This window comes from Saccoglossus kowalevskii, chromosome 1 (genome assembly GCF_978046115.1).
Source record: "Saccoglossus kowalevskii chromosome 1, keSacKowa6.1, whole genome shotgun sequence".
NCBI classification, from domain to species: Eukaryota; Metazoa; Hemichordata; class Enteropneusta; family Harrimaniidae; genus Saccoglossus; species Saccoglossus kowalevskii.
In genome coordinates, this window is record NC_140641.1 from 38,159,587 (window position 1) to 38,172,416 (window position 12,830).

The following is a 12,830-nucleotide window of genomic DNA, read 5'->3' on the forward strand; positions in this document are numbered from 1 at the left end:
TTATTTACACTTAGGAACGCCTAACATGAGAGTCCATTTCTATATACCAAATGAGCTTCGATGACCGCGTTAATTTCACTGGGGAGTCTTGAAACACATTGGTGCAACATATCCCGTCAATAGTGTGATACAGATCTGATATATAAGTGATTTAGTGTGTTTCATATTCTTTTAAATTTTTGTGTCAAATAATAATGACATGATAATGGAATGCTAGACTATATATGATATATTTCGTTTGGTATTTTATAACTCAAATTCAATTCAAGTCGGGACTAATGTAACGATAACAAATGAAAAACGTGATCAAATCTGAATTGCCTGTATTATTTAACCCCATCCGCTGTGAAGATAGTTTGTTTACTGCTGTGTGATAATTTGCACGAATGTACAAATGGTAAATATATCCGTGCCGTCTTAAGTTTCAACGATTCTTATTGTTGTTTGAATGCCACGGGCCTTTCCTTGCCCTGTTAAGAACTTTACTTTTAAAAGCAATTGCAACAAATTAAGGGAGTAAATCATAAAAATAACAAAAGCAGTCAGATGGTTGCGTTTCGTTAATTTTTGAATCGAACACTCTCGGTTGAACATTGTTCAATTATAATTCGCCTTTTCAAATATGTGTGTTGTAAATAATTGCAATAACTCGGGTCCCATCTACGTCCTGTTATATGATCATATTTGCACAATCACGTAATGTCACATATCAGGAAGTGAAAATAACACCGATACATAGGAAATAATCACAGAATGAAGCTGTGTTGGAAATAATAAGTACATATAAAACATGATAGCAATTATATCATCAAACACGCTATAAAAGAAAACATAGAGAACAACCAGTCAATCTCATTGTAGCTCCATTATAACATTTTGCTCCGTTTGAGGATTTGTATCTGATTACAAAATGCAGCGTGACACTCGAAATAAATTATTATAATTTAATGTCCGTTGCATCATTGCATCACGTGTTCACAACTAGTAGAAGGCATCAGCGGGATTTCGTTTGTAAAACCTCATCATAAAACACGAGAAATAAGGATACCAACTACGTCACTGCCTAAAGGTAACCAGGGCAGTTATAGTTTTAGAAGTATCGAATTAATTTGTAAATCCTCTGGCGCACAACGCGTATTCACTGCCCCGGTTACTTTGAATTCATCAGAGTTTTCACGCCAGAGCCCTTTAAACTATGGTAATTGTATTCCCTGTACATCCTGGGGCGTGGATTTCTTGTAATCCCGTTGGGTATATATTCCATGGCGTTACGTGGGCTAATTTGCATAAAGTTACACGGAACCCGGCATCGAGTGTGTAGCTATTAAATACCCCCGGCCATCGTGATAGTCCTTGTTATTCGATATTATCGCTTTGACACTCCCTGTAGTATTCTGAAATGTCGAACGTTATTTCGAATTGCAAAGTGCATTCGAAGGCAAATTTTACAGTGATTAGTTCAGTAACCAGAGTGGATTGGTTGATCATTGATTACTTCCTGTGCAATCACTAGAAAAGTATCAATTGTATAGTGAGGACATAATCTAGCAGTCATTTGTATTTTTAACGCATGTGTTTCTTTTCTAAACAGGTATGCCAGGAATGAAACATGTGTTACGATTGTTCTGGAATTAATGTGAGAGTAAAATCTTGTGAATAATTAAATGTTTATCATATCTATATAAGAAATATGTTAATAATGTTTGTTGTATGTAGGAAGAATTCTAAATTGGACCACGTCTATGTAAATTACAATAACCATGATTGTCCTTGAGATAGCTTGTTGTAATGAACATTCACGTAACAACCACTACACAAAATGTCATTGATTAAATTTTATTTTACAGCCTCGAAAAATATCACAATAATAGTAATCTTGTCGCAAAGGAACAGCATTACATATCGTATAAATTTACAACAGTATACAAATACCACCAAGGCGCCAATGAGTGTCGGTCTATTTCCCAGCAGGCCAGTCAACGTGCGGTTTTCGTAGATAAAATGCATTCATAAAATAAAATCACAAATAAAATAGTGTCGAAAATACTATCTGGATACACTGATATATCTCACATGGTTAAATATGTCATGTGAAAATATTCAATGTTTAATGTCTTTGTGAACATTCAATTTAAACTATAGCGAGCAAATTGTATTATAAATAATCTTGGAAATTACGATGATGAAAATTTGAGAAAAATACACCACAGGATGTAATGACCGAACAAGTATATATATTTGTATTTATTTCTCGTCCGCTGAATTAGTGTCTTCACCATAATACGAGTTTCTTGATAGGCATTCGGTCACTTCTTCCCATATGCCGTTCTCTGTAAACGAAAACGGAATCATTAAGCTATTGTCAACGTGGGGGCGTACTCTGTTTTGAAACAACGTGAAACACGGCAATTTCATGTAAAGTGAATATTGAGGGCGTTGCAAAATCAGGTTTTTATTTGACGACGCGATTTCAGTTAACTGGCTTTTCATACCTATCATGCTGGGTTTTCTTAAGAACGCTGAACTCCTCAAAATAAAATACGCTACTTTGATGCAGGGAAAAATAATTTGTTGAAGTTATTTTGGTCGAGCGAGCACAATAATACAGGTACGTACTATATAATCAATGCTCATGTGCATATGCTTCTAAAAAATAAATCAAAGAGCGGTTTACGTGTGATAAATCATAACTTCATAATAATCGATAAATCATAATGATCGAACAAACCAAGAATTATCTGTATTCCATAAGTATATTAGTAACCATCTTAATTAACTGACTACAAGCGGCGCATTTTGCTAATTTGTCTATATTTTTGCAAATACTGAAACCATACTTTATTTTATCTAGTGAATAATCACCGGGTATTATACTGAGACTATTATCACGTGTGAACTAAACCCAGCTCGCGTCCACGTGAAATTTGTGCAAGTATTATATTTCACTTAAATTGTGATAATTAAATAAACAAGGACATGATCAGTTTCAAGTTTATGATTATCTAAAGACAACTAACAACTTGAACACATAATGCACGTGATATGATACGTCATACATACCTCTCATCTCCATGTAGGTGAGCACATCCTTGATTATTGTTTCAAAGTCACTCTCTGTGTCATACTCAACCGAGGCTCGTTTACCAGTATCTGAAAATAAAATTTGCAACGTTACATAATAAGTAGGTCAGAGTATATGGCCTGGATTGTGTCAAGGCATTGCGCGACAACTTGCATTGTCCAGCACTGCGATTAGATCCCCAACAAGCCTACAGTGACGTTTTCTCATAGTACACAGTAGTGAAATCGATTTTTTTAATGAGTGGGTCACTCAACTTTGCGATGCTGGTAGTTGATAGAGTTAAACTTGTTATTATCTCACCCTGATAGAACTCTAGGGGAAGAGTAACATACGACCTGTCAAGTATAAAAAGTTCTATCGTTTTTTTCTTTTTTTTTGAAACTCTAGAAAATGTGTCGAGAACTACATTTTTGAAAATTAAATAAGGGGCCTCAAATCCTAATATTGTTATGTCAACGAGTTCTTCAAGTTTGGACCAAACTCGTCTACAATTACAATACAATTCATTTCCGACAGTATCTCATTCATATTCAGCAATATTTTCATTACACCCTCCCAAATGTGGCGCCCTCTAGCGACGAAACGCTTCAAAGACTTAGATGTATGAGGTGCGAATAGAAAACTCAGTTGTTTAGTCATGTAGTGATTAATAATGTAGTAAATCTCTCTAAAACTGAATTCTAATCGATGGGCAAAAGCATTCAAAACAATATAGAAGCAGTCAATGATGTCCTATACAATTGATTACAGCTCAAAAGAACGTTGTCTCTAGGGGGCGCTACTTATAAGAACGGGGAATTGAGACACCCCAGTTTTCAAATATGATACTCACAGTGTATTCAGCGTACGAGGGGTATCTCACTGAATATTCTTACAGGGTGTTCTTGGTTTAAGGTTTATAACAATTGCTATGTTTATTTATAGCAAACCTCTTTTATTGTTACGTGAGATGAATATGGTGCATATATTCCTTCTAGTAGTTTGTGTTTACATCGACTTACTTTTATTGAAAATGAATGGACTCCACCTCTTTCCTTGTCTTCTATGTTGACCTCCTGACACTGCAGATGAAATATAACGTGCTATATTAGACGCATTTAGAACAAATGAAACGCCTCTGCCAATAATGTATTTTACACGTGCTGCAAGCGTCGTATGAAACCCATATCGAACACGTAGCGACGACCAGCGTTCTTTAACAACTCTCAGAAAAAGAATCACTTATATTAAAGGTCCATTAATACGTTAAATACACTGAATATCCGAGAAGAGATCAATGATCATGTTTATTTTAAATCAACCATTTGTTGTTTGTTGAAAAAAAAATCATTACATGTTCAACTGCAGAGGGCGACTCATTTATGCGATTTCAAGTTGTCGATAGCGGGCACCTTAAATGATCGCAATTTATGATCGACTATATTAAATCTGCTGGTTTTCGATACTAGGTGACAATATACGCTTTCGTTTGAATGTCACCTATCCAACGATATTCATTGAGTAAGTCAGTATTCAAAGATATGGCATTACAACTATTCCGTACTTGAATGTCAACTAGTATACCGACAAGAGATAAATGAAACGCGTTTTTCTGTATATTACGTTACGTTTCTGAAAACATTGAAGTTTTTAATCAAAGTTATCCCATTTCCGCATTAATTATTGTTTTTGGACATCATGGTGACATCGTTGCGTTTATTCCAACACTGATAATTGGATCGAGTAACATTTTTAATTCACAGGCCGTTATTATTCTTTGTAGAGGCTGCATATTATAAGGGACGACGTCAAAAGATCGATGTTGGATAAAAAACGTATTTCCTTTAGTTTGGGGGTGGGGGGTTTTAAGCTCAAAAAGTTTCCATCCTACAAAAACGATTTTATTTTTTAATGAAGTCAAAAAAATCTTGTAGTATTTGTAGTTCGTTTTTTATCTATCTAATCATGGACAGAAATAACCGAAAAGGGAAAAAACAGATAAATGGTTTAGTTCGAGTGTAAATCTGTGCGTCAAATGAGGTGCATTTGTAAAATCTTGTTACACCCACCCGACAACCAACGTCTATGCAATACTACTGTCCGATCATGATTTGTATTTAATGGTGAATGTAGTCTGACGCCATGACCAATATTTATCAATTAAGTTTCAGTGGGGGTAGGGGGGTTTGGAAAAAAACTAAAGGAATTAAGTTTCTTATCCGACATCGATCCTTTGACGTCGTCCCTAAGGTTATTACGAAGATACCTCAAAGTATGCACGAGGACAGTACAGCGGCAGTATCGACCGACACGCAGCGGAGGTCGATGCGACAGCGTACTGTCTGAGTGCATTCTTTGAGGTATCTTCGTAATAACCTTATTATTATACATCTTTTCCTTCCACGGATACATCATGGGAATGCCGAATTTCAAAACGTTTAGAATAGAATCAGGGAACTTCTTTGTACGGAGTCCGGTCAAACCCTGGTGGCAGCCATGTTTGTTTTTATTATTAGAGGACGCTTACGCGCGTAATCATTCCATATTTGGAATTCGCAATTTCTAATATGGTAGGATGAAAATACCCCGTAAAATACCGCAAATTTATGGCACTCTGTAACTTATGGCGTTAAGGTAACAGATGTATAATATTATTTATTTGGAAAACTCTATCTAATCATTTAATAATACTTTAGTCACAACGAAGGTTATTATATAGGAACTAACAATGTCTCTGTTTTCCTGTTCACTTCACAAGAAGTTTAATTTGACAAACCGCTTGCTTGATTTCCCTGTATGATTTAAATTGTTAACCTCATCAACTATTTACTTGATAAACTTGTCTTCTATGTTTTAATATACAAATCGGTGGGTTTCTTGTTGAAATAGAACGAAAATAGTGATTTTTAATTGTAATAATTAGTTGGTTAAAATAGTACTTAATGCTAGTATGAAATAAACGTCTTATTTTTAACAGTCTTGTATGTGTTACGATGTTTTATACTACGCAGCTGGAACAAGACAATGAAATTGATCAGTCAGTTGAATTATTTAAAAATCACGCAACTAAACATGTTACATAATCTTCTTGAATAATGAAAGACAGTGTCTCATGCTTCATATAATATTACGTTTGAATACGACAAAAAATCATGAGGCATTGGGATCAATATATTCAATGGCTAACCATTAAAAGAATAATAAGATTGTATTCTATAAAAAAAATATCCATACTCACCATGTCCTTGGAGCGGACCGGGCCATGGATTATTCCTCCTCTTTTCCGCCACTCTCTTTAATAGAAACAAATATGGTCAGTTCCACTTTATGGATATGTCATCTTAAGCTAAATGAAATATTGACAATTGATGGCGCTGATGATATCGCATCGAACACGACTCTAATACGCATTTACAACGCCAAGGCCATAACACCATGGCCATATAACAACTTATGGGCTGGATTAATGTGAATTGTATCCACACCTCCAAGGATCTCCGTATACTCATTTATTTATAATTATTGTTTTTTTAATTACCTTCTCTTCAGCACTGACTGTGATGATCACAAGAACAGATAATAAAACACAGCTGATTAAAAGTCTCATTTTGAACGTGTCCTACGTTTTCTGAAACAAAAAAAAAACGAATATATGTAAGACGCAGTACATTGAACTTTGAGCTTCTACGTGTCAATCAAAATAAAATATATAATCATAGATTGGTCATGTTCAATTACACTCCCCCCCCCTAAATAACCCACGAGCCAAGTCCTTATAATTTGCGAAGTCGCCGTATTACTCGCCATACCTTCAGATATTAGAGTTGCGGGCAACGAAACATGGAAACGCATAACTATATCCGCCAGCTCAACCTGCTCCCACTATTTTAGTAACCTAGCGAGTTGGCCTGTAGGGTCTTTACTCTACGCTGGTAATTGATGTAATTATCGTAAAGATTACTTTACACAAGATACGTATCAAGTCAATTGACATTTTCCTTTTCCTGATTACTTTTCCGTATCACGTTACTCGAGGTCTCTGAGCCCAACCGCCGCCACACGCACGTGTCACAGTTATGATGGTCTGAATCATACACGGCCATTGTGATTCATTCATCGTTTATGCAAATTAAATGTCGTTACTTCAGAGACACGGTCCCAAAGAATGTCCCCCATCGCGACATTCTCAGTGAATAATTCACGACATACGTGCAAATGTCTAGGTAGGTAGTTTACCATAGGAAATAGACACATCTGTTACATAAATCGATAAATATGTTCAACCAATCACTGTTAAAAAAAATTAGAAATATAGACATAGACTCAGTCAGTTGTAGCTTTCATTTCTTTTATGGACGCTTATTTTCGGGTGAACAAAGTTATTGTTACCGCAAGTTCGTTTCGTGGTACAATTGAGGCATACCCAAATATGGCCACGAACAACATGTATTTCAACATACATGTACGTGTCTTTCGATATTATCACATTTCTGATCACAGGTTGTGGTAGTTGTGTACAATGCAGACGCCAATCACAAATGTCGTTTTCTGTCTTCGATGCACAATGATTAAGCTTAGATACTATGGAATATGTGTCGTCACGTCACGTACGCATGGAATATGTGTCGTCACGTCACGTACGCATGGGATATGTGTCGTCACGTCACGTACGCATGGAATATGTGTCGTCACGTCACGTACGCATGGGATACATGCTGAGTACAGCACAACGTAAAAACGCTTGAATTAGTATGTGGCCCTCATCGGTTCATAAAAACATCCAAACGCATGGTGCAACTCAAAATTAATCTTTGACACAATACAATACAAATATAGCGAATAATTATGTACAGGCAGCCACACTCTGAATTACGGGATGACATCAGTCTCCGCACATTTCGTTCTTTATGACATATGTTGAACTCGTCGCCCAATTAAACATTTTTTGCACCTATCTCACGATAATTGTATCCGATCCCACTTGCTAGTATCAACAAATACCACAGATTACTTTATAACTCAGCACGTACTTACCTATCATCACTGTCCAAGTCCTATGAACGTACACGTAATTTTCATTAAAAATCAGCTAATTAAGACATTCATTTAGGTTACCATATACGCTTTCTCTAATGCAGCACTGAAGTTGTGGAATGTCTTAACCATAGATGTTAAGCACTATGGTACTGTAACATTAGGAGAAACTTCAAACATATCGGTTTAATCAAGCCTACAATGATTTTTAAACTGTAGAGCGCCTCTAAAAAATTGTGTTTGGATCATGGCGCTCTCAAAATTTAATATTTAGGATAATTAATATCCACGAATTTATAGACCATTGCACTGTGACGTCATTTGTTTGCCAACTAGAATTCAAATATTCAAATATAACAAAAGTCACTCACTGATCAACAATTTGTCAATAAGTTGTTATATTAATATAGAAATATACATATTTAATAACATAAGCAGCAATATCGTCATAATTTTATTTTAGGGTGCTCTTGCCAAATATTTTCTGCGCACGCGCGCGCAAAACGTACAACGACGTAAACTACATGTACTAAACGATCAATGTCGTATTACCATATATTGTTGAATGAAGTTATTAAAGTATAGTGCTACGGACACACTAACTACGATATTATGACGCTATACACGGGAAATTAGGTATATTATCTTAAGCCGGCTTTGAAGTGCATGTTATTTAATCTATAGAATCGTGACAACGTTTTTTCCCGAGAGTCGCGTAAAACACTAGATAAGACAGTCCGTAGGATGAAATGGTGTCTTCATTCTTGAACGAAGATTACAACGTCGTCAATTGTCTTAATGCGTGTCAATCTATTTAAAGATTTCAGGCCGCCCGTGTATCAGTTGATTGCGTTCATGGAATTGCAATTGAGTATTAAAAGCCAGGAGTTTTGTAATTTGTTGGACTTGCACGTCGGAGCTTGCCACTCAAGACAACTTCTTCACGTCCGGACACGTTATGGATGAGTTAACTCTAATCCAGTATACACCTGTATTGACTCTACGATTGGCATTCTTTAACGTCGATTATAATAGTTATGTAAACTGGCGAAAAACGTGAGTTTAATACCTGCGTCTTCAAAGACATGTGCATAATCAATCAACAGGCTGTGTTCAAGTACATATCAATCAAATGTCCTTTTAAAGAGTCTCTGATACAATATATTAAATTGATATAAATTAGTATATTGGTTGAAGTAGTACTATTTAATCACGGACGAAACAAAAGCCAACAAAAGTTCTAAGAAAACGAAATACGTAAAACAAATTAATCATATTACACAATTGTTAAAGAACAGAGCTGGATATGCTGTATAATGTTGTGATACTCATCTGTACATTCACCCTTCGAAAATAGGTTTCAGGATAATCACTTTCCAATTCGTTTGAGGTTTGTGATTACGTCATCTTATAGTGACGAAGCAATGCAATATACAGTGTGCTGAGACTGATACAAACAGTAATTTCGTTTCGCTTACCGTAAATATACCCGAGTTCATATTTTGATAACTTAACGTTGAGTTGACGAAGTTAATTCTTACCGATGAATACAGAGAAGCGACGAGTGGAAAGACGCACACGTCATACGGTGCGAACCTAATCTATTGAGATTAGCGGCAATATTGATCAACCAACCGAAGTAGGTAATCACACAATTATCTTGCCGTCGAAACTCGACAAAAGGCACGTAATGAATAGTGGCGGCGTTACTGGTTCCTGGCAATAGCGTGACATCGTGATAGTCAAGGCTTTCATATTTTACAAGCTTGCGGCTGCTGCTATAAGTCACATCGGCCCTATTCACTTATTATCAACAAGTTTATCGCAGAGAAATTATTTTTGGCCAACACGCCTGTGGTACTTTAAAACAATGTTTCGTGTTTAGCAAATAACACAAATTAATTGCGGGTCAGATGTGCAGATCGCTAAATTTATTATGTTTACGTTAGAAAGTTGTGATGTTAACAATGTAGAGATGTAACCAGAACAATAACCATTTTGCCATTTAATTAAATCATGATACTTGTTGATGGTCGTAAGGATGCAAATGTATAAATAGTCTGTCAGATATTGTAAGACTCAGTTGAATCCATAATGGTGTTGAATAACAGAACCGATACTTGAATCTAATTCAGCGTCTATCACATTGTTACCTGTATTAGTACTCCTTAGTACTACTTAGTGTTAGAACTCTCAAACATTTAAGATATTATTCCCGGAATTACAGCAGTATAACCTTAGCAATGACGTTGTTGCGCGACATTAAATGCTTGCATGATTGTCTAAATTGTCCGATCGATAGGTAAAATATTTCAATTGGTATATATGTTTATACTCTATGTACCCTGCGTGACGGGACAGTGACTGTTTTTAAAGGTCTATGTACTATACAACTAAACATTTCTTTGAAGCGTCTATCGTACATGTCATACTGAGATAAATCACGGAAAAGTGCTCTCTAACATATTTGCACGTAGAGATGAATATCTTCGAATCGGCTCACATATATTTATGAAGCCATGTTATCCCAGATTCGTGTATAATGCTATAACAGTGTCTTTTCTTCGAGGTAATTTTAATTTTTTTAATTGTGAAGTAACTTATTAACAGAGTTGAAATGGATGGATTATATTTAAAGGATGAAAACATGTATATGGTCTATTTTGATATAAAGTCTGGAAGTCTTTAGGAGAAAAAGTTGATTCTATGGTTGTCTTAATCTCAAATTCAGTAGGACATATATTTGAAGTAGAAGTTTCACTTTGCTACTGTCGCCAAATCTTTTATTGTTTTACTTCATAATTACAAGTATTTTACAACTTTTATTCTGAATACGATAATTATATGTAATATTTCTCTCCTAAAATGATATATCTTATATTATACATCAATTGAAAACAAGAAATTGTTAGTTTCTTAGAAACCGTAGATGTGCATGAAGTGTTTTTATTCAAATAAGGTGTCAGTTGCTTAACACCATGAAAATGCCTGATTTTTCAAAAATAATAGTAATATAACATTGGATCATCTAATAACGTTTGCAGCTTTGATCGATTGTGATAAAGAAAATATATTTTGCTCCTTCTTTGACGCAAAGAAAAAAATATATATGAGATTGAGGGATTTAGTTGTATCAATTTTAAGTTCTGTATATATTCAGCACATGGTATAAAATATATAAATCATCTAGGAAGCAAACACAGTTTTGATTCGTTAATGATGCTAAAATTTTGTTTATTTTTTTCGAATTATGCGTGCCAGCCAAATGACAATATAGTGTAAAGATTGATAAAAAGCCATTACCTAAGGATATATAAACATAACGATGGGAACTGCTTGTATTAAAAAACCTGAAAATGACTTTTGTCTACCGTGTTTTTATTTTATCATGCAATATACCGACGGAAATTCAAAATTTCATTACAGGATTGAAGATAATAGTAACAACTGAAGCCTGGCAACATTAATTGGGAGCGAGATTGTTCAAACTATCGTCACATTCAACTCAAATGCACGTAATGCGCACAGTGGAGGTAATAAGGCGTGCAACGAAGGCGACAAAGACATGTAGCGACGCATGACATTAAAGAAACAAACAGTGATTTTTACGCGTGTTTTTAAACTAATAGTACCATTATGTTATTGGCATTTTATTCCTCAACTAATGTTCTTATCACACCATATAGCCAATTTATTTTTACCCATCCTTCAATACGAGTAACAACACTATTGCATGGAAGCTCGCGGTGATCTGAAAATCAATTATAACACTAAGTCGCATGAGACCCACCAACGACTGTATATATGTTTATAATGGAATTTACACGACTAGTAGTACATTGAACAAATTGTGTTCATTGAATATTTTTCCTTTAGTTTCTTTTGTAGAAACATGTAAGTCATAATATATAAAATATTCTCGTCGTATTTTATTTCTAATCAAAAATATAATGCTATTATCTAGCCGTTGAAACGACGGTCGTGCTTAGACTACGGCGAAGCAACGTGAGTTGCACACCCGGAATGTGCGATATATCGATATATCGATTTCTCATACAATCACGCTGTTTAGCATTAAGTATTGTTTTTGTGTTCGTTCGGTGTTGAACGGAAAATTGTCCAAAGTACATGCACTAGTTTGTAATTATAGATAACACTTAAAGTAAAAAACAGAAGTTATTGAAACTTACCTTATTACGAAATATACACTAAAATCCAAAACTACTACCAGTAAGGTTGTCGCTCCAACAATGATGTTTATGTTCCTTCTGCGCTTATAACCCTGGTGGAAAACCTTTTAAATAGATATATGCAAATTGACTCCGCCTCCTCAAGGAATCTAGTGCGCCAATCAACACAAAGCCGTGCCGCATATCAACGACATTGATTTAGAGCAGCCATATTCAAGGAATCGTTTTCATTTTATGCTAGGGAGTGTAATGCGATAGCAACGTTGATTCACCATCTCAATGTCTGTGACCGGGGATTGAAGATGCCATGCCCACTCCATGCGGATGGCGTGTGTTACCTCTATTCACGGGACATGCATACTTCGATAAGTGATATTCTAATGTTTGAATTCTGCAAAAATGTAACCATCATAACCAAATATAGAAACAAAAAGGTTGTTCAACTGATAATATAGTCTCGTATCTAATGATGTTTCTTATTAATGAATATCAATTATATGAATCAGTGCACTGATTTAGCGCCTGATTTGTTTCAAACTTAATTA

General features: G+C 35.3%; 1 protein-coding gene across 1 annotated transcript; it reads right to left on the reverse strand.

Annotated features, from left to right (window-relative positions):
• Window positions 1-1,820: 1,820 nt before the first annotated feature.
• Window positions 1,821-12,375, reverse strand: LOC102809767 (uncharacterized). The gene is made up of 6 exons (XM_085496270.1): window positions 12,286-12,375; window positions 6,600-6,689; window positions 6,300-6,354; window positions 4,084-4,143; window positions 3,061-3,150; window positions 1,821-2,330 (listed from the first exon to the last, which is right to left on the reverse strand). The coding sequence occupies exons 2-6, from the start codon at window positions 6,666-6,668 to the stop codon at window positions 2,245-2,247; spliced, it is 360 nt and encodes a 119-aa protein (XP_085352396.1). The 5' UTR covers window positions 6,669-6,689; window positions 12,286-12,375; the 3' UTR covers window positions 1,821-2,244.
• Window positions 12,376-12,830: the final 455 nt, after the last annotated feature.